This window comes from Mercenaria mercenaria, chromosome 3 (genome assembly GCF_021730395.1).
Source record: "Mercenaria mercenaria strain notata chromosome 3, MADL_Memer_1, whole genome shotgun sequence".
In the NCBI taxonomy this organism is placed as follows: domain Eukaryota; kingdom Metazoa; phylum Mollusca; class Bivalvia; order Venerida; family Veneridae; genus Mercenaria; species Mercenaria mercenaria.
Window position 1 is genome coordinate 42992408 of NC_069363.1, and position 27162 is coordinate 43019569.

The following is a 27162-nucleotide window of genomic DNA, read 5'->3' on the forward strand; positions in this document are numbered from 1 at the left end:
GATTAGCAAAGACATATGTAGCAGAAATAAATTATATAATTATAACAATGTCAACAACATAGCATACCGGAAATCACCTTACAAGGAACCGACAAGAAAAACGACTGTATATGGTCAAATAATTTCTTTTCCTGGTTTAACACTTATTATTTGTAATAAAGAATGATTTCCAAGTGTTTTAGAAATGTAATGTATACACAATTAAACCTGTGGTAAACATAACCTCCGTATAAAGGCCACTACTGTAAAACCTGTTTATAAAGGTCACTATTTTATGTTCTCGTTTAGATATAAATATTAAGACTGAATAGTGTAAATTTACTTGTCTTGAGAAATCACTTGTCAACAAAGACACCATTTTTAATTCAATTTCCTAGATATGAACTTTACAGACAGGTTTGACTCTGAAATGATACCAAAAGTTAAGCTAATATCTAAATACCGGTTTAAAATCGGTTTTTAGCTCGACTATTCAAAGAATAGGTAGAGCTATTGGACTCGTCCATGTGTCTGCGTCTGCGTCTGCGTCTGCGTTGGCGTCCCGATTTGTGTAATCTGGTATCTCAGTAACCACTTGTGGGAATGGATTGAAACTTCACACACTTATTCACTGTGATAAACTGACTTACATTTCACAGGTTTCATAACTCTATTTTAGTTTTTTACAAAATTATGCCCCTTTATTGACTTAGAAATATTTGGTTAAGGTTTTATATGTAAGCTGGTATCTCAGTACCCACTAATGGGAATGGATTGAAACTTCACACATTTGTTCACTGTGATGATCTGACTTATATTAAGAGGTTCCATAACTCTACTTTGCATTTTTACAAAAATATGCCCCTTTTTCGACTTAGAAATTTTTGGTTAAGTTTTTGTATGTAAGCTGGTATCTCAGTACCCACTAAAGTGAATGGATTGAAACGTCACACACTTGTTCACTGTCCTGATCTGACATGCAGTGCACAGGTTTCATAACTCTACTTTGCATTTTTGCAAAGTTATGTCCCTTTTTTGACTTAGCAGTTTTTAGGTTAAGTTTTTGTATGTAAGCTGGTGTCTCAGTACCAACTAATGGGAATGGATTGAAACTTCACACAATTGTTTATTGTCATAAGCTGATATGCATTGTACAGGTTCCATAACCCTGTTTTGCAATTTTACAAAATTATGCCCCTTTTTTGACTTTGATATTCATTCAATTGACGAGGCTGTTGAATAGTCGAGCGTTGCTGTCCTCCGACAGCTCTTGTTAAATTATGGAAATACATTGTACTTTGTTTGATGTACATACTAAATATCATAGTATTGAGCTTAATTAGTGTGATTTTACTCATTATGTCAATTTACCTTAATTACTGCAAAATATAGAATTCGATCAAAAGAACTAGCATAGTTTTATAATTCTGAGGAAGAGGTACAATTATTGATCATACTATTACAATGACAGAACATAGTTTAAGGAAGAAGAAAGACAAATAAAGTCGATATAACATAATTTGACGAAAAAATGGCCATTAGACAACACATTTTATTTTTTATTTTACGTACACTTTTCCATCAGGAAATTGTTGAGAACATTATACCATTACGACTTACTACAAAATAACTGAATTACGTAAATATAAGTGTGAGAAAAACGAATATGTATGTTACTTAAATTATTGTACTTTAATTGAATAGATTGTACTCTCACAGCACAAGAAGTAATATTATTGTTGGATATATAGTCATAACAGTTCAACTCACCTATATTGAAGAAACTGAAGATTTAACAGGGAACTACATATTTCAGAATCAGTAATTTACGTAACTCCATACTGGGATCTTATCTCTAAATAAAATTAATACCTATTTGAGATAATTTCGATCTTAAAAGTGTAGTCTTTAGATAAACCCGATGTATGTACGTTGAAGATAATACGATACAGCATACATTGTAATGTTGTTATTATATTTTTAAAGTATTGTCAGTAAACCATTGTAACGTAAATAACATAACTGTATGTCCTGATTATATCTTAACTCTGGATGAAAGTATCTGCTATACATGAATTTATATCATTTAAATGTTTGTTCGGTGTTATACGATTTTATTCTGTAAAGATATCCTATTTTACTCTTTTGCAAAGACAATATGTGCATATATCTCTAGTTAAAGCTAGAATCACACTGCCCCGGATGGGTTTGCGGATGAGTTATGGATAGCACTATCATATTACGTTTTAACCCTTGTTCGAGTCTCTACGTGCCAGGTACCAACACACACCATAAACGTACCGCTTTACTCTGTAGAAGTCAATATAATGCCTTCCAAGCTTAGAAGGGGCCGCGATAGGTGACTTATTCTGCTATATTAGTTGGCTGCTTGTCCCGACTAAATTTGCCCAACCCAAGGACCAGCCAGGATGACTCTAATACGTCGTTGGACTTATCTAGCTTAGATACTAGAAGTCATTTAATCCCGTTACCACGTGGACTGATTAAAAATGAAATATTTTTGGAATTTGACGCAGACCAGCTAGGTTCGTACCAGGCTAAGACAAGGACCTGTTCCAAAAATGCACATTTCTATTATTTATGACAATAAGAAGATATGGTGTTAAATCATGACCCAACACTCCCTTTTATTCATTTACAAATAATCACATTTTCACAAAACGTGTAGTGTCGGAGTTTGTTCAAACGAATCCGTTGGCGGGAACCATATAGAGATTTCATACATGTATAGATAAAGTCTTGGATTAATTGTTCCAACTATTCAATTTAAGTATCGTTTTTTTCGAACATTCTACAAAACTCTAAAGTTAATGAAAAACAAGAACTTTCATACTATGAAAAAGTACGCGACGCAGCTTTTATCCTATATATCTCACAGTCAGACGAATAGATGCCATTTATTTAGTTTCCAAAGTTTCATAATTATTATTTTCTGTTTATGTATAATTATTGATACCAAAACATTTACTAAGCGTTTATTTACGGGTATATTTGATGGCAAACTTTGAAAAGTACAGCAAGTTTTCCCTATAGTGAGGACGTCGACTAAGAAAGCTGGTTTCATATTCATTTAGACAATGACTTAAACTACAATTTAAAAGAAATGTCAGTTTGAAAACTTATTCCTCATGCTTTATATGATTAACTGATATTATTGAAATGTTTTTTAAAATGATGGCTATATAATTACTGATATACGGTCGTTGTAGCAAGTCCCCTGTCACAGTACGTCAAAATGCATTATGCATCGCGGTATCTTACAAAGTTCTTGGTGCTTGCTTATATGTGATACATTGTAACCTTTTGAAGATGAAATTGAAGTTATCTTTCTGCAGTCTATGATAATCATTTGATGATATAAAGTGAAGCCAACAGAAGTAAAAGAATTTGCTCATATAATTAATTAATCAGTTCTGTATATTCTAAAGAAGGATGAAAATCCAACAGGTAAATCTCCACGTTCCCAAAAATACAGCCTCCCTTAAGCGCAACACACACGCACACACGCTCGCAAGCACGAGAACAAAACGGACAAAGAAACACAATGGGGCATCGCCTTTGAACGGTCAGGGACAAAATCATCACTGGGAAACTTCAGCCAGTTAATTGTGCGCACCGGACCTCACTCTTACCAACCAAAATGTTCCAAACTCACAGGGCAGAGTAAACAAGAGCTATTTCCATCATCCACCTATATTCGAAGTCTAAAGTCAGTACCTTGAATAGTTTTGAGGTTGTGCCCAGGAGACAAAATACAAACGACAGACTTGACATTTGAACTCAGACCTTGACCTTTGACATACCGACGAAATCCATGCACTCTGTGCATCGTCTCATCGCCACCTGCATGTAAGCTAAATTCGAAGTCAATATATTGAATAGTTATTTAGTAATGCTCTGACTGACAGATTTGAACTTGCTTTGACATTGACCTTTGATCCACCGTTCTGTTTCATGCCTCATCGCCAGCTACCTAAATGAAATGGTTGTTAAGTTATGCTCCGGACATGAAATATGACAGACAAATTTTACTTTTTAGGTCCATTTGTGACCTTGACCTTTGACTACTAAGCCGGTTCATACGCTCTTCACATCGTCTCGTCGCCTATCTTCCTATTAGTTTAAGTCAATACCTTGGATAGTTATTAATGTTGCTCCGAACACGAAATATGAGGACAAATTTGACCTTTTAATCTCCATTTATAATCTTGACCTTTGAAACACCGATCTTGTCCATGCGCTCTGCATGTTGTATCATCGCCACCTACCTACATGCCAGGTTTAAAGTAAATGCCAACAAATGTCCCCTCCTTTGCACGGACAAACATACAGACGCACGTGCTATCACTTAATACGTCCGTTTTCTTTCAAGCGAGCGTAAACAAGGGAATTTCATTCACACGTAATGGCAATAGAAGGTATGACATGTAAAACACAAAAAGCAAACCTTCGGAATTAAAATATGCATTACTCAATGCCTTTGCAGAAGACAAACTATTAACCTTAAAGGACCTGACGAAACAGGCCAGAAAACAAACATCAAAACAGCCCAGTCCCGGTAGGATTTGAAAACTGCCTATCATAGAGTTCTCCGTCAGTTCTGTCTGACATGATCAAAAAGGAAAGCGTAGCGTCCATGTACGCGCGGTGTGTCTCAATGCAGTTTGGTCATGGCCTCTTTTAATGAAACGTTTTATCACTTTACCAAATACAGTTGGAAAATTACCATGATCTAAAATAATACGAATTTTTTAAACAACATCCAAATCAAGATCGGATATATACCTTCTTTCAGAAATATTTTTAAATTACTGTTAAAATTTAAACCAAATCTGAATTACGGCCGTAAAATTCAGGAAAACATTTACTAAATTTATCATAACGTTAGCCGTGCTGAAGGAGATTTTTTTGTAACATATTGAAATCGCTAAATTGAAGTCATCAAAACGACTACACACTCTCTCAGACCGTATTAGTTGAGAAATTATATCTCATAAGATGTTGCCTTGGGTACATCCCCATCCAAATGGGGAATTTAGAATACTAAAATTTTGGTATTAATAATATTGTATGAATAGAGCTGGAAATCTGAAAAAGAAGCAGTGGTATCCGAACTGTTAGTTTTATTTAACTGTAGCTCCAGGGATAAATAGTATCCCCCAATATCTGGAGAAAGGCTCAACATAAAGTATCTTTTATAACAATATAAAACAAATCTTTGACAAGGATGCCCGTTTTGTTCTAATGGTAATAACAATGACTTGCGATTTCGCCAGATATTTTGACCGACAGAAATAAATTTGTACCAGAGTTTTCGTATACTGTATCGCAATATCTTTTCACGAGGGCCATTACAACAGTAAGTTACGATGTTAATAACTTAGAAATATTGGTAGTAGCACAAGAGTTGTTATCAATGAAACAAGCTTTATATGGTTGTTTGTTTAGTTTAGGAATCCAATACATGGTTGGAAGTTGAATTTGCTGATGATCTTTATGACTTTCGTCAAATACAATTAGTCACCTAGAGACTTGCCATTTTGGTATTACATCTCTACATATGTGAATAGTAAATGTCATAAAGCATAAGACATATCCTGACCTTATATTATCATAAGCAAAGTAAAGGTTCATGAAAGTTAACAGTCTTGTATCACAAAATTTATGTAATAAGCCATGAAACACTTGTCATAAGACACTGTGCATGTACTGTTCGTTCGGGTTTATCGTATTTTTCAAAACATAGTGCATGTATTGGCTGTATTTCCATAGGTCATTTGACCATTTTGATTCTCCAATTATCTCAGTTTTATTTTTAATTCTTCATAAAGCGTGGAAACAAGATTTTTTAAAAAGAAATCTCAGAAGGTTGCAATAGGGCCTTTAATTCATAAAAAAGGGTTTTGAATTAACCATCAAACATACACTTTGATATGAAATGTTCCATTACTTGACAAAATAAACATGTCCATAGAAAGCTTTTTATACGCCCGAAGGGACGTATTATGTTATACCCCCGGTGTCCGTCTGTCTGTCCGTCTGTCCGTTAGCAATTTCGTGTCCGCTCTATAACTCTTGAACTTCTTGAAGAATTTCAAAGAAACTTGACACAAATGTTCACCACATCGAGACAATGTGCAGAGCGGGTGTTCTGGATGGCTCGCTTCAAGATCAAGGTCACACTTAGGGGTCAAAGGTCATATGAGTTTGTTTCGTGTCCGCTCTGTAACTCTTGAACTGCTTGAATGATTTTCAAGAAACTTGGCACAAATGTTCACCACATCGAGACGACGTAAAGAATGCATGTTTTGGATGGCTCGCTTCAAGGTCAAGGTCAAACCTAGGGTCAAAGATCATATGACTTTGTTTCCTGTCCGCTCTCTAACTCTTGAACGGTTTGAAGGATTTTAAAGAAACTTGGCACAAATGTTCACCACATCGAGACGACGTGCAGAACGCATGTTTCGGATGGCTCGCTTCAAGGTCAAGGACACACTTAGTGGTCAAAAATCATATGACTTTGTTTTCTGTGTATATTGCTCTGCATTGCGGTGCTCTTGTTTTTATTTGGCAGATCCCTTTTTTGTTCACTTACAATATTTTTTATTGAATTACTTCCCTTTTATGTTACTATAAATTGCTTATTTTGTAACTTTTTTTATTATTGGCCGTAGGGAAAAGCCGAGACCACTTTTCTGTGGTACAACATGGATGGAACCCCAAATTTTTAGGTGTATTTTGACATATCTGTACCTGGTAAGGACTTTTTTGTGGACAGATTTGTTTTCTATGGAATTAGAATATTTTTTTTTGTTTTGAATTTCTTTCCTCTGTTGTTCCTGTCTTTTGAGCTTCAACAGTCAAGTACACCCATCCTCCTCTGATATAACCCTTCGGGCTTATATTGCCCCGCTTGGCGGAGCTCTTGTTAAATTATAGATTTGATGACATTAAATTGTTGCAATCAAAATTTTAGACAGGAACGTTTCTTTCATGGCAATGTACATGTGGCCATTAATTAAAAAATGATCAGAGAGTAACAATATATCAAATGATAATTTGTTAACAAAGAATGGAAACTAGTGAAGTAATAGCAGTTTTTGGTTTGATTAAGTCGATTCGTGCAAGGTAGGGGCCTAATGCAAATTGCAACACCCATTTATCCCATAACACCGGCTAATCGGAACAGTGTTATGCAGTAATACTCATAGAGTATATGACATAATTTGTTTCAAAAATCCTTGTTACAGAATTGTTGAATCAAACTGTTGCTTAAATATGTTTTTCAGCTTACTTTACCAAATGGCATACACGTTGGCACATAGTTCATGGTAGTTTGCACTTGAAAGAATCTCCCATGATTATTTGAAATGGACTAGAACTTCGTTCCGACTCGTGACTAGAATGGCAACTTCGGAAACAGAGTACTATAATAGATTAGATCTAATTGTGGTGCGTATTGGGACTGTAACTGCCCGAAGACTATTCGAAAAACGTGTTGTCGATTTAAAACCAGAAAATGAGGATAGAAACACATGGACTGTGGACAAGTTTATGGATTTGAAACGAAAGGAAATAATGCATATGCGCCCAAAAAATACGATAAAATTTCATCTCTATCCCAATCTACCGAACGAGAGAGACTATACAAAGTGGGACATTAGTACATTGGTATTTGTACTGACTCGCGTTTGTGAACTTGACGACACGTCACGTACTGCACTGGATACATTTAAGGATATTCGAAACTATTTGGACCATCTGGAAAACCCAGCTGTGAAGCTTGTTACATATCAGAAAAAACTTGCTGATTTGAAACAGAACCATGATTTATGTTTAAGGGATATAAATGACAGAACGTTCGAAGCTGAACAAAAGAAGTTATTTCATGGGTTTGAACATGAGCCTTTATCTGTTAGCGATGTGACGAAGTTTTATCACAAAAAGACGAAAGAACAAAAGGAAATGAAAGCAATTTTGACAAATAATCAAAAAGGTAAGTTTAACATATGCTTGCTTCGCCAGCATTCTTTTACTTTTGTAATTTATGTGTACTTCTGCGACTTTCGGTTGGTGCTTGAAAAATGAATGAAACTACCTCCAATCCAATTTCAAAGATACTTAGTGATGTGCATCGGAATATACATGACTAAAATCTAGGACATCATAGATACAACACTTTCAAAGAAATCAACATGGCATGAAAATAGTTAAGTATCAATTCTACATGAGGTATCAAATTGAATACCTCAAAATCTACCATGCAATATAAACCGATTATTTAATGGCAAGATATTAAGGAATCTATATCCATTTAGAGTTGCATCTTAATTTAGTAACATTGTCATTTTTGTTTTAAAGAAGCACATACCGTTATCGTTTGCACCTAGAACCTCTGACATATTTTGATCTATAAACAACTCTATTTACTTTTGGGATATAGACGGAGCTATAAAGTCTTTGGTATTTGTCCTTGTTTTTTTTCTTTGTATTACATGTAAAAACAAACCAAAAACTAAATTGTTTTTGGTACAAATAGGCTTAATGCTTTTCATGTACAGCTTTTTGACTGGCACATCTATTCCAACTTGCAATTTTCTGTGTTAACATATTCACTCTACAGTATCTAAACTGTCCAGTTTTATTTTTTGGAAACAAGCTCATATTCATTCACAACATAGATAAATTCAGGAAAAGTTTATCCATAAACATTCAATTCGGGGACAGAATTATAAAACTCATTTGTTCATACCGACGTGCTTTTTCCAAACGACAGAGATCACTATAAGACTCTTTCACGAGTGTTTGTGAAAATAGGAGATCTGTTTTGTCTAATTGCAACGCTGTGAATGGTCCTTATCATGACAGGTGACTGAAACAGTAGGAATTCTTACGGGACAGTGTAAATAAACGTAATCTCCGCCAGGTGAATCTCTAACACACGCAATGGAAACAGAAGGCATGGCTGTATAATTATATAAAAAGTAAACATTAAGAACAAAACAAGTGGGCCAAGTTGGCCCTAGGTCGCTCACCTAAGAAACACACCATAACAGTGTAAAACATGTTTGACCTAGTGATTTCATGGAAACAAATATTCTGACCAATTTTCATTAAGATTGGACCAAAAAATTGGTCTCTTGAGATTAAACAAGCATTTTCTTACATATGACTTAGTGACCAAGTTTTTGATCCTAGATGACCAATGTTCAAACTCGGTCTAGATTTTATCAAGGCTATCATTCTGACCAAAATTCATGAAGATCAATTGAAAAATACAGCCTCTATCACATACACAAGTTTCTTATTTGATTTGACCAAGTGACCTAATTTTTTACCTCAGATGACCCATATTCAAATTCGACCTAGATTTCATTAAGGCAATCATCCTGACCAAATTTCATAAAAATCAATTGAAAAATACAGTCCCTATCGCATACACAAGATTTTTCTTTAATTTGACCTAGTGACCTAATTTTTGACCCTAGATGACCCTTGTTCAAACTTGACTTAGATTTTATCAAGGATATCATTCTGACCAAATTTAATGAAGATCAATTGAAAAATACAGTCTCTATTGCATACACAAGGTTTTTCTTTAATTTGACCTACTAACCTAGTTTTTAACCCTAGGTGACCCATTTTCAAACTTGGCCTAGATTTTATAAAGGCAATCATTCTGACCAAAATTCATGAAGATCAATTGAAAAATACAGCCTCTATCACATACACAAGTTTTTTTTCTTTGATTTGACCTAGAGACCTAGTTTTTGACCCCAGATAACCCATATTCAAACAAGATCTAGATTTTATCAAGGCAAACATCCTGACTAAATTTCTTAAAAATCAATTGAAAAATACAATCTCTATGGCATACACAATTTTTTTCTTTAATTTGACCTAGTGACCTAGTTTTTGACCTCAGGTAATCCATATTCAAACTCGACCTAGATTTCATCAAGGCAATTACTCTGACCAAATTTCATGAAGATCAATTAAAAAATACAGCCTCTATTGCATACGCAATTTTTTTCTTTTATTTGACCTAGTTTTTGACCCTAGATGACTCATTTCCGAACTCGGCCTAGATTTTATCAAGGTAATCTTTCTGGCTAAATTTCATGAAGATCAGTTGAAAAATACAGCCACTACTGCATACACAATGTTTTTATTTGATTTGACCTAGTGACCTAGTTTTTAACCCCAGATGACCCATTTTCGAACTTGGCCTAGATTTTATCAAGATAATAATTCTGACCATAATTCATGAAGATCAATTGAAAAATAAAGCCCCAATCGCATACACAAGGTTTTTCCTTGATTTGACCTAGTGACCTAGTTTTTGACCCCAGATGATCCATTTTCAAACTTGGCCTAGATTTTTATCAACGTTATCATTCTGACCATAATTCATGAAGATCAATTGAAAAATACAGCCCCTATCGCATACACAATGTTTTTACTTGATTTGACCTAGTGACCTAGTTTTTGACCCCAGATGACCCATTTTCAAACTCTGTCTAGATTTCATCAAGATAATCATTCTGACCAAATTTCATGAAGATCAGTTGAAAAATACAGACTCTATCGCATACACATGCTAAATGTTGACGGACGACAGACGACAGACAGACGACAGACGACGGACGCCGGACATCGAGCGATCAGAAAAACTCACCTGAACATTGCTCAGGTGAGCTAAAACGCATGAACTCAATGCATTTGCAGAAGACAGAGCAACAAGAGAAACATCCTTAAGGGCCCAACGAAACGAAACAGGCCAGAAGACAGAAATCAAAACAAACAGTTCAGTCCTAGTGTGATTTAAAAACTGCTTATCACAGAGTCCTACCCTCTTCCGTCGGACACATTCAAAGAGGGAAGCGTAGTGTCTAACTGTAAACGAGTTGAACACTTAACATGCGGTGTCTCAAAACAGTTTGGTCGTAACCTGTCCTAGCAAAACGTTTTAAAATTTTACCAAATACAGCTGGACAATAACCTTGACCCAAAACGTTTGTAAACAACATCCTCATAAAAATCGGGTTTTGAAATACCTTCTCACAGGAGTGTCTTTAAATTACTACTGAATTTTAAAACCAAATCAGAATTACGATAGTAAAATTAGCAAAATACATTGTATTTACACAATTTGTACGGTAGCCTTGTTGGAGAATATTGGTTATGTTCATTGAAATCATCCCTCTTGTCATAAATTTAGGTATGTATAATATTGTCATAAATAGAGAGATGTAAATCTAAAAATGAAGCAGAAGTATCCGGATATTAAGAATATCATCCAGATAGCGTGATATATTATTAAATGCAGTTATAATGTCTGTCTGTGTATCTGGAACCTCAACATAAAGGCTCTTTCATAATAATATAAAAACAAATCTGCGACAAGGGGTGCACAATTTGTTTCCATGGTAATACCAATAACTTGTCTGAATTCCCAAACCTGGCATAAATGCTATTCAATAAAAAAGCCAACATTGTATAACGTTTAATCATGCAGCTAGTAAAAAAGCTTTATCGAAATCGCTGGCGAGAAGTATAGCTTTCTTCCTGGCAAAAGTGTTTTGAATTAGGGCAGTAAGTTTGCCATTTATTATATTATGTGGTAAAATAAGTGTTTTCTAGAGTTTTCGCATACTCTATTGCAATATCTTTTCACGTTGGGCTTTTATAGCAGCCAGACATGATGTTAACAAATTCGAAATATTTGTAGTAGTACAAGAGTTTGAATTAGCGATGAAAGAGCTTTATATGGCTGTTTATGCAATTAAGGAATCCAGTACATGGTTGGAAGTTTAATTTGTTGATCATTTATACTGGCTTTCAAATTAGAAACGTCATTAATGTGATCAGTGAGCAAATTCTTTTCAACAGAAGGACTCAAAGTATATGCTTTATTGCTATTTAGTTCGTTTTGTAAAACATTAATATAATTTAGGCAGTCAATACCATTATTCAATATACTTTAAGAAATCATGGTCAGATTGAGTGTCAATATGTGATCGGAGAACGTGTTATGTGTAACTTTGAATTAGATATGATACAGTGTAACAAGGATCTGTTTGAATAACATACTGGTCCGCTTCCTCGTCTAGTCTTTTAAGAGACTGAACTGATAAAGATATTAGAATGTCTACCAGAGTTTGAAAAAATAAAATCGAGGTCTGCAACAGATATATTGATTTGCGCTTAATATTGCCATTGCGTCTTATTCCATGAGACCTAGATTTAAGTTTCCTTATATTTAGAATAGAAATTATATCAATATCAGGGTTTTTAGAGATATTACCTTCTTGATATATAATATCATTTAAGCCCAACGGAAACGATGACTGTTAATTGTTTATCCATTTGAATTCTTCTAAATGTCTGACTTTAATTTTAAAACTCAAAATTCAAAACGTGTACCACCTTAATCGGTTGATTAACCAACCACCACTATTATCATTTCCGTAATTTTCTGTAGGTTTTGATGATAATACACTGAACAAATTGGGTTTTTCAAAATTTAGGGTGCTTCAAATGCAGTCTTCCCCAGTTATCGTATTGCAATGTACTCATAGACGATGACGCCTGCAGCGGTTTCAATGGTGTCAGTATTCTCACGACGCCATCATTTAACACAACAAGTTTCGATGGCTTCCTCAATTTGACCACGACAAGCATCAAACCCAATATTTGAAAGAATTCTGTTTTTAGGTCATTTAAAGAATAAATTACGGATACGCTTGTCTTTAATAACAAAATTACCATTGATGACATGACCGGCATCAGAATAGCAAAATTTTGAGTTCTTACATTCGCAGTAAGAAGGGGTTTTGTTTGAACATCTAGGTCGGAAATAATTTTATTGTAATTGAATATAATATTTCTTACAGGTGTTCTATATTTTTACAGATTATAGGAACTTCAAAGTTCCTGAAATATTTAGGCATAGAATCAATGACACGTCTATGTCGAAATAGACTGGGTACATCGATGAAGTCAATACCATTATTCAATATACTTTAAGAAATCATGGTGAGATTGAGTGTCAATATGTGATCGGAGAACGTGTTGTGTGTAACTTTGAATTAGATATGATACAGTGTAACAAGGATCTGTTTGAATAACGTACTGGTCCACTTCCTCGTCTAGTCTTTTAAGAGACTGAACTGATAAAGTTATTAGAACGTCTACCAGAGTTTGAAAAAATAAAATCGAGGTCTGCAACAGATATAATGATTTGCGTTTAATATTGCCATTGCGTCTTATTCCATGAGACCTAGATTCAAGTTTCCGTATATTTAGAATAGAAAATATATCAATATCAGGGTTTTTAGAGATATTACCTTCTTGATATATAGTATCATTTAAGCCCAACGGAAACGATGACTGTTAATTGTTAATCCATTTGAATACTTCTAAATGTCTGACTTTAATTTTAAAACTCAAAATTCAAAACGTGTATCACCTTAATCGGTTGATTAACCAATCACCACTATTATCATTTCCGTAATTTTCTGTAGGTTTTGATAAAAATACACTGAACAAATTGGGTTTTTCAAAATTTAGGGTGCTTCCAATGCAGTCTTCCCCAGTTATCGTATTGCAATGTACTCATAGACGATGATTTATGGAGGCGCCTGCAGCGGTTTCAATGGTGTCTAGATTCTCATCGTTAAGACTACTTCTCACATAAAGCTTATATCAGACTATTGTGACACGGTTACCTTTCTGGTGGTATTTGTGCATGACCGGGTATAATACATTGCGACTTTGCTCAATGTCTGTATGAAAATGTTCATTAATTTTATATCTGGGCCTATTTTTATTCTGTAAGAGGCATGTCTACCGTACTCTCTCGCACTGTTTTAGGGGGTATTTGGGTTAATTGCTTTATTTTCGATGACATTGACACGAAGAAATACTAATATAGTTTACTCAACAATTTTACGATATTTGCCTTACAAATATCAAAACATCAAATTTAACTGAATAGATGTAAATTGAATTTCAGTGCCTACATGCTAACATGTTAGACTGTAGTTCTGACAATGAGTATGGGCGGGTAGGATGTTCGTTCCCAAGGGGCAATTTAATAGACTATAATGTTTAAAAAGCTCTTGATATAAAAAAGAGGTTTGCCATTGTCTGCAAGTTAGTGCGTTAGCCTTTCATTCGTACCGATTTAATTCCTTACCTGATAAATCTTCATAAAACATCATCTGTTTTTTATACCAAAATTGATCTTTTTATAACCAAATGGATAAATTCTTTAACCAAACCTACAGAGCAATGAACAAAAATGTCCCTCTTCAAAATTTAAAGGTTTTCTTTAGTTTGTAAATTAGTAAATGTTACAAAATGGGACAGTATTCATCATCATATGTACAGAAAATATTCACTTCATTTAAAAAGTGTCTTATCTACATTTTATAGATACTAAAGCGATTTTAAGAAAACTGGAAAAGTTGGAGGAAAGAATGGGTGTGCAGGATTTTCCGCCTGCTACTGAGCGCAGAGATCTAGACATAGACGACGACATTGTGCAGCAGTTTGGTAATTGTTTTTGAAAGATACATAGTAGCTGTCATAATGTTATTGTTAACTGCGATCGCAAATTACAGCGGTATAACCATACCACGGTATCACGACAACACAAGATCTTGACAATAGAGTCCTATATGAAATAATGACAAATGCTCTCTCTGTGAATTAGCATATTTGCAGGTTGGTGCCTTGATTTTAGTGTTTCGTCGTGTTACCGTGTCTTTGTCCGGACAACGAATTTTGTACTAGTCTAGAGGTCATGCTTGTGTCTTCACTAACATCATGCGAACATGTTACCTTCCTTCGAATGAACGTGTCGCTATGCTATGTTAAACCGTTGACTTTTGATTTTATCATTTTAACGCACAACCTAAAAAAACTTCAAGTGAATATTAACATAAGCAATCATTTTTTAAAATATTTTCTATGCCATATCTTATGTGATATCTTGTAAAATTCCTGTCTGAATAATTATATATATATATATATATACATGTATTTTTAAGTAAGTATTTCAATAGTCATCGTAAAAATATTCCAAACCGGTTTATTTCGTCAATACTGATCTTGTAATTGTTAAAACAAGAGGGACATGATGGCCCTAGATAGATCACCTGAGTTAGACCGCTCGCTTGAAAAGTGTTTGCGTGTGTGTGTGTGTGTGTGTGTGTGTGTGTGTATGTGCGTGTGTTGGGAGGTGGTAGTGGGAAGGGAGTATGGGTGAGGCTTGGGGATGATGACATGGAATACTAAGAGACAATATCAGACAGAAGATATTTTTAGTTTTCACCACATATATATAGGGAAAAGTGACCACACCACCTTGCGGCAATGTTTTTCGACGAAACAGAAAAAATAGTACAATCTTCTTAAAGGGTAACCGCAGAAACATTTGTGTTATCAGGGCAGCAGTGTCTGACAAGGTGATTTTTAAAGTTTCCACTATATACATACATGGAAAAGTGCCCACGATCCCTGGAGGCCATGTTGTCGACGAATCAGAAACATCTGAACACTCTTCGTAAAGGGTCGCCACAGGAACATTTGTGTAAAATTATTTAAAATCGGACCTGTTGTTTCTGACAAGAAGTTTTTTTAAAGTGTCCGCTATATACATATGAGCAGTGGGCACGCCCACTGGTGGCCATGTTTTTAGACGAATCGGAATAATTTGAAAACTATTGCTAGAGAGTGACACAAGAACCATATTTGTGAAATATTTAAAAATCGGGCTAGCAGTTTCATACAAAAGGATTATTAATGTTTCCACTATATAAATGACCACGGCCCCTGGCGATGTTTTTTTGACGAAACGGAATAATTTAAACAATCTTTGCAAGGGGTCACAAAAGGACAATTTGTGTGAAAAATCATTGTACCAGCAGTTTCATACATTTTTTTTAAAGTTTAAACTATATACGCATAGGGAAAATTGGCAACGCCCCACGGAGGCCATGGTTTAGACGAATCGGAATGATTTATATAATCATGATAGAGGGTCACACAAGGACCATGTGAATGACATCATTTTAAAATTAGACCAGCAGTTTCACACAAGAATATTTTTAAAGTTTCCACTATTTACGTATTTGGAAAAGTGACCATGATCCCTTGGTTTTTCGGCAAATCGGAATAATTCTAATATTTCTGGTAGAAGGACCATGTGTGTGAAATTATTGCTAAATCTGACTAGCGGTTTAGGAGGGACGAGTGTGGACGGACGGACAAACGATGGACGGTGAATGTTCACAATAACTCACATTGCGCACGTTGTGCTAGGATGAACACTTTATGCTTAGATGAGCTAAAAATCCTGAAAAATCATCAGTAAAATAATCCTGTGAAAAATACATTGCTGAACTGAATTTTACTGTCATTTCATATGGTTATCGAGAGAATAAATTGCACACTGTGGTAGCTGATGTATGCCAGTTTCGTCCTGTTCTAAAAAACACACGACAGTTTGCATTGTTTTCGGTATTTCGTTCTGGCGCATTTATAGCTTTTGACATTGTTTCATGGTGTAGGCGTGTTTTTTCCCCGTCAAGACGACTTAGGCTTTTGCGTAAGCGCCGCTTTTTTGTTCTGAAATTCTGTTTGTTTCTTTTGCGGGGTCAACGATACAATAACAAAAACTGAAGATGCCCAGCGAGTTTACACTAAAACAAAGATATTTTCGTTTTGTGATCACGCTTGGTTGCACATAGGCGCAGCTAGAGCTAACAAGAGGACCAAATGGTCCTAGGTCGCCCACCTGATGACCATCTGGAAAAATGTTTCTGAAAGTGTGACTAAAGAAACTGTTCTCTATTTTTTCTGTATTTTATAAAGAAAAAAAAAGAGGAATCTTTCCGGATGCTGCATTCTTAACCTTTAACCTATTGATCTTAAAAGTCATCCCACCAAGTTTGAAGGGTCATCAAGATAAACAATCTGATCAAATTCCATGAATATCTGGTTTAAAATACAGCTCCTATTGCATACACAAGGTTTTTTTGGTTGACCTAGTGACCTAATTTTTGACCCCAGCTGACCCATAATCGAACTTCACCTAGACCTAATCCTGATTAAATTTCATGAATATCCAGTGAAAAATGCAGCCCCTATTGCACACACCAAGATTTTCTTTGATTTGACCGAGTGATCTAGTTTTTGACCCCAGATTACCTATATCTAAAGTTGACCTAGATTTGATCAAGACAAATAGTCTTATCAAATTTCATGAATATCCAGTGAAAAATGCAGCCACTATTGCATGCACAAGGTTTTCTTTCGATTTGACCGGGTGACCTAGTTTTTAACCCCAGATGACCCAAATTCAATTCTGACCTAGACTTCAGCAAAACAGTTATTCTGATCATATTTCATTATTATCCAGTGAATAATTCAGCCCCTATTTCATACACAAATTTTTTCTTTGAATTGACTGGGTGACCTTGTTTTCGGTCCCAGATAAATACTAATAAAGCTTGATCTAGATATCATCAAAGCAATCATTCTAATCAAATTTCATGAATATCCAGTGAAAAATGCAGCATCTGTTGCATGCACAAGGTTTTTCTTTGATTTGACCGGGTAAACTATTTGTTGAACCCAGATGATCTATATTCAAACCTGACCTAGCTTTCATCAAGACAAACAATCTGATCAAATTTCATGCATAGCTGGTGTCAAATGCAGCCCTTACTGCATATACATGTATAAGGTTTTTCTTTGATTTGATCTAGTGGCCTAGTTTTTGAATTCATATGACCAATAATCAAACTTCACCTAGACATCATCGTGACAATTATCCTGATTAAATTTCATAAATATCCAGTGAAAAATGCAGCCCCTATTGCACACATCGTTTATCTTTGAGCTAGACCTATATCTAAATTTGACCTAGATTTGATCGAGACAAACATACTGATCAAATTTTCTGAAGATCCAGTGTAAAATGTAGCCCCTATTGCATACACAAGGTTTTTCTTTGATTCGACCAAATGAACTAGTTATTGACCCCAGATGACTCATATTCAAACTTGACATAAATTTCATCAAGATGATCATTTTGAGAAAAATTCACGAATATCCAATGAAACTGCAGACCCTATTACACACACAGAGAGTTTTTCTTTGATTTGACTGGGTGACCTAGTTTTTAACCATAAATGACCCATATTCGAACTTGACCTAGATTTTATCCAGACAAACATTCTGATCAAATTCCACAAATATTCAGTGAAACATGCAGCCCCTATGGAATACACAAGGTTTTTCTTTGATTCGAGCAGGTGACCTAGTTTTTGACCCCAGACAAACCATATTCGAATTTGACATAGATTTTATCAAAGCAAACATTTTGATCAAATTGTCTGAAGATCCAGTGTAAAATGCAACCCCTATTGCATACTCGAGGTTTTTATTTGATTTGGCCTAGTGAACTAGTTTTTGATCAGAGATGACCAATATTTGAACTTGACCTAGACGTCATCAAGACAAACAGTCAGATCAAATTTCATGAATATCCAGTGAAAAATGCAGCCCCTATTGCATGCACAAGGTTTTCCTTCGATTTGACTGGGTGACCTAGTTTTTGACCCCAGATGAACCATATTCGAACCTGACCTAGACGTCATCAAATTTCATGAATATCCAGTGAAAAATGCAGCCCCTATTGCATACACAAAGTTATTTTTTTGAATTGACTGGGTGACCTTGTTTTCGACCCCAGATAAACACTAATCAAACCTGACCTAGATTTCATCAAAATAATCATTCTGATCACATTTCATGAATATCCAGTTAAGAATGCAGCCTCTATTGCATGCACAAGATTTTCTGAGATTTGACCGGATAACCTAGTTGTTGAACCCAGATGACCTATATTCAAACTTAACCTAGCTTTCACCAAGACAAACAATCTGATCAAAGTTCATGAATAGCTGGTGTACAATGCAGTCCTTATTGCATATACAAGGTTTTTCTTTGATTTGATCTAGTGACAGGTTTTGACCCCAGTTGACCAATAATCGAACTTCTCCTAGATTGTATCATGACAATTATCCTGATTAAATTTTATGAATATCCAGTGAAAAATGCAGCCCTATTGCAAACATCAAGTTTTTCTGTGATTTGACCGAGTGACCTAGTTTTTGACCCCAGATGACCTATATCTAACTTGACCTAGATTTGATCAAGACAAACATACAGAGATCCAGTGTAAAATGCAGCCCCTATTGGATACACAAGGTGATTCTTTGTTTTGACCAAGTGACCTAGTTTTTGATTCCAGATGACCCATATTCAAACTTGACCTAGATGTCATTAAGAAGATCATTCTGATCAAATTTCACAAATATCCAGTGAAAAATGCAGCCCCTATTGCACACACAGTTTTTCTTTGATTTGACCGGTGGACCTAGTTTTTTTCATCCAAAATGACCCATATTCGAACTTTACCTAAATTTTATCAAGACAAACATTGTGATCAAATTCCACGAATATTCATGCAAAATGCAGCCCCTATTGCATACACAAGGTTTTTCTTTGATTCGACCAGGTGACCTAGTTTTAGACCCCAGATAAACTATATTAGAATCTGAACTAAATTTTATCAAGACAAACATTCTGGTCATATTTTCTTAAGATCCAGTGTAAAATGCAGCCCTTACTGCATACACAAGGTTTTTCTTTGATTTGACCTAGTGACCTAGTTTTTGATCACAGATGACCAATATTCGAACTTGACCTAGATTTCATCAAGGCCGTCATTCCGATCAAATGTCATTAAGATCAAGTAAAAAATTCAGCCTCAATTGCATACACAAGCTAAGTGTGAACAGACGACAGACTCAGGTGAGCTAAAAATAGAAAAATCTTCAAATGACATCTCCCCCTAAATCGCTGGTCCGATTTCAAAATAATTTTACACAAATGGACCTTATGTAACCTTCTACCAAGATTGTTCAAATAATTCCGATTCATGGCCGCCAGGGGGACATGGTCACTTTTCCCTATATATATATATATCGGAAAAAAAGATGAATCAAGATGCCTTTAATTTTTTACATATTTAATAATTCTAATCCAATTAAATAGTATAAAATAATATAACTCAACCGGTTTCACCCGTGTACGGGATCTTCAGTAGTAATACTGTACTATTGACGTTAGTAACGTCGCTTGGTAACGACGTCGTTTTATTGTTATAAGGGACGTTACTCTTCGGAATTTTTTCAAGGGACGTCACTATGTATTTATTAATGTGTTATTTTGCATTTAGTTCTGGACAAAAAGTATGAATTAATAAAGTTTCTTTTCTCCTTTTGAATCTGTCTGTTTCTTGTGATTTATAAATTGGCATTGTTTTAAATTTTTGAATTTATTGAATATCCGTATTGCCAATCAATACATTTTGGATATATATATAGTGAAAACTTAAAAATTCTTCTTATGTGAAACTGTTTGTTTGACTTTAAAATATTTTTACACAAATGGTCCTTGTGTGACCCTCTACCAAGACTGTTCAAATTATTTCGATTTATTTAAAAACATGGCTGCCGTGGTTACTTACCCTATATTTATTTTAGAAACTTAAGAATTCTTCTTGTATGAAACTGCTGGCCCAGTTTTGAAATAATTTCATGCAAATTGTCCTTGTGTGACCTTTTACAAAGATTGTTCAAATTACTCTGATTCGTCAAAAAAATGGCATCCAGAGGGCGTGGTCACGTTTCCCTATATGCATATAGGGGAAACTTTAAACATGTTCTAGTATGAAACTGCTTGCCCGATTTTAAAATGAATTCACACAGATGGTCCTTGTGTGAACTTCTACCAAGTTTGTTCACTTTATTTTAATTTGTCATAAAACATGGCCCCATGCACTCACTCCCTTATGTCCTACATGTTTCCCAGATATCATACTAGATCATATAGAATTGCATATAATCCTCTGTACTTGTACCATTACGTAATACCAACCCACATGAAGCCTTTTACATAGGTGAGCACTTTAGGTACAATAACCCTCTTGTTTTACTTCATATTGCTTCTCTAGGAAATTACCAGGTATATTGCATAGATATATTTCAATAGTTCCCTTAAAAACATGCAATAAAAACGTGCCGATTGAAACGCTAAATCTTTATTTTTGGATTTCGTAAAATATTACGAGGGATAAATGAGGGATAAAATGAGAAAATAACAGGAAATTTCTTTTGAATATATGAAAACCTATTACAAAAGTTATTTTTACAGAGATCCATAAAATACGATACATCAACTGTCGAACTTTAAACTGGTCAACATGAAACTGCACTATTATGTTCTATCACTTGCCATTTGAACAGTAAAGACTTTCAGTTTCGAAACTTATAATATGTCAGGGTTATAACATCTTTATAGGAAAACGTATTTAGAAAACATAATTGTTTGAACAAACGGCATTTTCGCGGTTTGAAATTATGTCGCAGTGTTGTTTTTTATGGATAAAGAAGTATGCTTATGAAAAGTAAGTATATATATTACGAAAATGTTTGTCATATACATACGTTCATTACAGATGTCGAATTAAAGCTTCTATTTTCTGAATGCGACACTGAAAAGACGAAACAACTGTTACTGGATGCATTCAAAAGGCAAATTGCTGAAATGTATGAGGCACAACCTCCGCATTTATCTAAATTACAAGAAGCAGTAGGTGGAGCATATGGTGATTTGTTAAGTAACGGTTACAGGATTGTCAATGCAGATGAAGGCTGTGTAGGTCTACAGATCCGTTTAACTCTCCCAGACAATTACTAAATTTCTTTCGGGATTATTTTGAAGGGAAACTGCAGGGTCAGTTTGAACCTGTAAAAAATGCTTTGCAGACTATTCCCGGACTTGAGAACATGACACTTGATGTTGTGATATATGAAGATGAATTCAACAGGGTTATGGATAACACGGGTCGGTATTTAAACTTATTTTTATTAAATATTTTTAAATTAGCTCACCTGAGCACTTTGTACCCAAGATGAGCTTTAGTGATCGCTATGTGTCGTCAACAACTTTATTGTTAATTACACATTTCATGTGTAGTCCCATTAAAATGTGAAAGTCTTAGCGGTTAGGTGCGAAACGTATGTAGCTGTTGCACAGTAAAGGATTTTACAATCCGCTATTTTAAGGACATGCGTGCTTTTTACACGCAGTTCTTGAGCCATATTAGTGTGAGGCTACATTTTGGCAGCTGATTTGAGATTTTTCCCCGCCATCCACGAGTTAGGCGTATTTGGGAGCTTTAAGTACATAATTATATTCCATTTTAAAACCTAAAAATCACAAATGCAAACACGACTCGATAGTGCCATTATTACTTAAAAGTTCCATCACTCTAGTAATATCGCTATCTATTTCTGAATTATTTTGCATATTTTGCTATTTTTACAACGGTTTATTCGTTCTATTATGTGCACGCGTAAAGTCTTGCCAACTTTTGAACTATTGCAAAAGGAGAGAATCTTCTTATAGTGTAATTATACATCATAAATTAGTTAAAATACCGATATGATTTTACAGAAATTTATTACAAGGAGAAACAATTCACATGATATTTTAATAAATTTGCACCAAGTTTGTAGCAAACAAAACATTACATGGAACTGCAATATTCAATATTCATATTAACTACATTTAATGAAAACATAATTTGTATAAAAATATATAATAATAACAACCAGTTAACAGTAAGAGTGTCAGTAGCTACGGCACGGTGATGGTGATGGATAATGGTTACAGTTCTTGACTGAAATACCGGTACAATGAATTACTTCTCTGTATACAATATAGATAAATCAGAATTAATAGTTAAGTACTCTCACTGGTAACATTTGCCGATGGGAACATCCGGCTCGAGAGTAACTATTTCAGTAGTAACTAGACTTTTTCTTGCAAACCGTATTCTACATAAATGACGTAATGACTGTTCAAATACGCACAACTTTGAGTTCCGGTTTTCCGTAATGCATATATAATTAATAATAAATATAGTTCGTTAGATGTCATTTACAGCACGGGAATCATTTGGCATGGGGTGGAGGAGGCCAGATTTATTTTGCAGGCATGGGTACGCCAAGCCAGTGTGCAAGAAAATACGCTTTGAGATATTTCATACTACGAGTAGATAGGAAAATGAATTGTGAAACAAAATTACAGACTGGAAGAATAACAGAATCATACATAAAAGAACTCAATGTTAATGGCTTTGACAATTAGGTGTAAAAAAGTAATCTGAAGTAAAATAAGTAAGTTTGATGTTATACATCAAATAAACGCTGAGGTATTTTTCTTTAACAAAATTTAATAAACAAGGTCTTTAATTCAGAAATGTCAAACAGTTAACAAAAATGATGAGAACTTAGATGCTAACCCGTTTCATCCAGAAAGTGTTTACTTCTTAAGCTTGTAGTGCCAACTAAATTTTGAATAATCATGAAATTTCACCCGGACATTTACATCTGTATCATACCTTACTCAAACTTTATTTCTTTGTAGCTTTGTACATGTTTTAAAGCTAAATTGAGCACTTTTCTGTGCACCAGGCCTTTTTGCATCTTTGTAGTTTTCATTTTTGAGATTTTTCTGATGGTATTTAGTGCGACCATTCAAAGAATAGGTAGAGCTATTGGACTCACCCGTGCATTGGTATCCGCGTCCCGATTTTGTTAAGTTTTTTTATTTAAGCTGGTATCATAGTAACCACTTGTGGGAATGGACTAGAACTTACACAGTTATTCACTGTGATAAACTTTTGTTTGTTTTGGGTTTAACGCCGTTTTTCAACAGTATTTCAGTCATGTAACGGCGGGCAGTTAACCTAACCAGTGTTCCTGGGTTCTGTACCAGTACAAACCTGTTCTCCGCAAGTAACTGCCAACTTCCCCACATGAATTATCAGAGGACTAATGATTTCAGACACAATGTCGTTTATCAAATAGTCACGGAGAACATACGCCCCGCCCGAGGATCGAACTCGCGACCCCGCGATCCGTAGACCAACGCTCTTACCTACTGAGCTAAGCGGGCGGGCTTATAAACTAACTTACATTAAAACCGCATCGGTAGTGGGTTCGATCCCTGGCTGCGTCATACAAAAGACGTAAAAAATAGTATTAATAGCTTCACTGCTTGGCGCTCAGCATTTAGTGGACAGTGCTAGGACTAGTCAGCTCGGTGTCTGTATAATGTGACTGGGTGGGATATCATGTGAAGTGTCTACGGCGTGATATTCCAGTGAGTAAGTACTATAAATTTGGGCATTATGCTAACTGCTACAAGTAGATCCCGTCGTTTACAAGACTGAAAGATTGTTGAAAAAGACGTTATACCCGAGCAAACAACACATACACTGCACAGGTTCCATAACTCTATTATACTTTTTAACAAAAGTATGCCAGCAATTTTTGGTAAAGTTTTTGTATATAAGCTGCTATCTTAATACCCACTAAAGAGAATGGATTGAAACTTCACACACTTGTTCACTGTCATGATTTGACATGTAGCGCGTAGTTTTCATAACTCTACTTTGCATTTTAAAAAAATTATGCCCCTTTTTCGGCTTAGCAGTTTTTGTATGTTAGCTGGTATCTCAGTACCCTTTAATGGGAATGGATTGAAACTTCACACTCTTGTTTACTGTGATGAATTGACATGCATTGTACAGGTTTCATAAATCAGTTTTGTTGAATAGTCGAGCGTTGCTGTTCTCAGAGAACTCTTGTTACTGATTTGTTGATGTAAATTATTAATTACACAACCCCAATTTACATGTACAAATGGCAATGAATACTGAAAGAACAAAACCAAGAACTTCCTTCGTGGCGATTTTTATTCCATTTCTCGATAACGTTTGTGCTCGTATGAAATAATGTAAACACTGCTATAAAGAAATCCCTATATATTAGCTGAAATATCAAAGTAACCTTTTACAATTTTACTTCTTTGACAATTCGGTGCATCGATTGATCGAAAAGGCATGTTTGTTTTCCTCCTCTGCTAATTTGAGAGATTAGAAAATGAAGTCTGAAGTAAAAATGAGTAATTCTTATTCGACCAAACAAAGTTTGTACTTAATAACACTGACATCTGTTTTAGCACTTGGCAACCCTGTCTAAATTAAACAAACTGTAAAGTCGTCTGATTTACTGGTAAATCAATCTTTTATTTATGGCATCTTTGTCATAGTTTTGACCCATACCTTTTATAACTTACAATGATTGTACAAATTCAACAACTTTCAGGGAGCATCAGTAATGACGCTGAATGATGACTGAAAATGGACTGCTTTGTGTTGCTTTGTATTTTCTGAAGGAAACGCGGGCCAACAGACAAAATTAGAAAAAACAAGCAAATTCAGTGATTTTGCATCCTCACAAAATAGGTTTTTTTGTGTGAATGAGGGGTCTGTATTTTGAAAGAAATAACAATTAAAGGGCAATTACTCTGCCTTTTTGAAGTGATTCACGGAAGCTGCGTTTGCGCCATCGCCCTATTGTGATCTTCATCTATATTGATTATTTTAATTAATATTAATCAATTAATGAAATTTAAAACAATTAAAGGCAAATAACTCTGCGGTTATTGAAGATATTCTGACAAAAGTTGTGCATGTACCACCGACTTTAGTGATCTATATTTGTGATAAATCGATAAATCTCAAGAACACCCACCAATGAATTATTTTTTTATGTGAAAACTGGATTGTAAAACAATTGAAGGACAATAACTCTTAAGATACTGAGGTGATCCTGACGGAAGTTGCGCGTGCACCGCCGCCCTATCGCGATCTAAATTTTGTGAAGCGTTTCATGAATATAAATCAATAGGTTACTCGGATACTTGGATACAGTCCAAAATGCCTATTTTTTTACCAAATCAAGGGAAAAAAGTCTGTTCTTCTTTGGGCAAGGGGGATATTACTAAATGTGATCGAAGGGTTTATGCTAATTAATCATTATATTAAGTTTGGTGATTCTAACTTAAATACTTTTTGAACTATAAGCATGTTCAATTTCGGACGGACAGACACACAGACGCACGAACTCACAGACGAACAGCCTGACTGACAACGCTAAATCTAAATCCTTTCACATTCGGACATATATAAATAGACAACCAAAATTATCATCAACGTATTATGTATTTATACTTGCGGACTTTTCCAAATTTATGATTTTATAATCAAATATCTCCCAAGTAATACATCTTATCACACAAATATGAATAAAATGATCAAGCTTTAACTTAAGATCCTCGCGTATTGAGTTTTAAATTTCATTCATTTAATTTTCGTAAAAAATATGTGAGATTCGTATTTGCGCGAATTTCTGCCACCACATCACAACCATTTTTCTCTTAGACAGTTAAACCGTGCCCATGGAAGAGAAAACTTGTTTTAACATTAAATATTCATGCATACGTTATACGTTAGCTATAAAAGGTAAAACATTACTGTCAATATTATTTTCTTTTTATGTATATAGAATTTAGACTGAAAAATCTTCAATTTATTTACAGTAACGTTCTTATCTTCATGTCTGCCTGGAGCGGAAGAGTCTAACGTGAATGACAATAATTCTGTTGTGACAGAATATGACCGCCAAGGTCCATCAGTAGGTAAGGGTTTTGATATTTATAGCAGATGACAAGGTATATACATAAACAAGAGGGTCATAATGACCCTATATCGCTCACCTGTTAAACTTGGCCTTGGAATCATCAAGATGACCACGTTTCATGAAGACAGGGTCATAAATGTGGCCTCTACAGTGTTAACAAGCTGTTCCTTTGATTTGAGTGGTGACCTAGTTTTTGACACTACATGACCCAGTTTCGGACTTGGCAAAGGAATCATCAAAATAAACATTCTTACCAAGTTTCATGAAGACAGGATCAGAGGTATGGCCTCTAGAGTGTTAACAAGCATTTCCTTTGATTTAAGCGGGTGACCTAGTTTTTGACCCCACATGACCCAGTTTCGAACCCGGCCTATCAATCATCAAGATGAACATTCTGGCCATGTTTCATGACGATAGGATCACAAATCTGGCCTCTAGAGTGTTAAAAAGCACTTCCTTTGATTTG

General features: G+C 35.0%; 2 protein-coding genes across 8 annotated transcripts in view; both read left to right on the top strand.

Moving 5' to 3' along the window:
• The window catches only part of LOC123524958 (uridine-cytidine kinase-like 1), a 352168-nt gene that overhangs the window by 150148 nt on the left and 174858 nt on the right, over positions 1-27162 (top strand). The gene's annotated exons all lie outside the window — the stretch shown is intronic.
• The window catches only part of LOC123524900 (uncharacterized), a 55027-nt gene that overhangs the window by 23008 nt on the left and 4857 nt on the right, over positions 1-27162 (top strand). For 3 of the 5 annotated variants that reach the window (XR_008370184.1, XR_008370183.1, XR_008370185.1), the window contains exons 2-5: positions 7290-7996; positions 14440-14559; positions 21599-21987; positions 26596-26694. Coding sequence is in view for 2 of the 5 variants with exons in the window: in XM_045303503.2 (XP_045159438.1) it covers positions 7405-7996; positions 14440-14559; positions 26596-26694 (811 nt within the window). In the remaining 3 variants the exon portion in view is untranslated. The remainder of the gene's footprint in view (positions 1-7289; positions 7997-14439; positions 14560-21598; positions 21988-26595; positions 26695-27162) is intronic. The other 2 variants (XM_045303503.2, XM_045303506.2) reach the window with 2 other exon arrangements.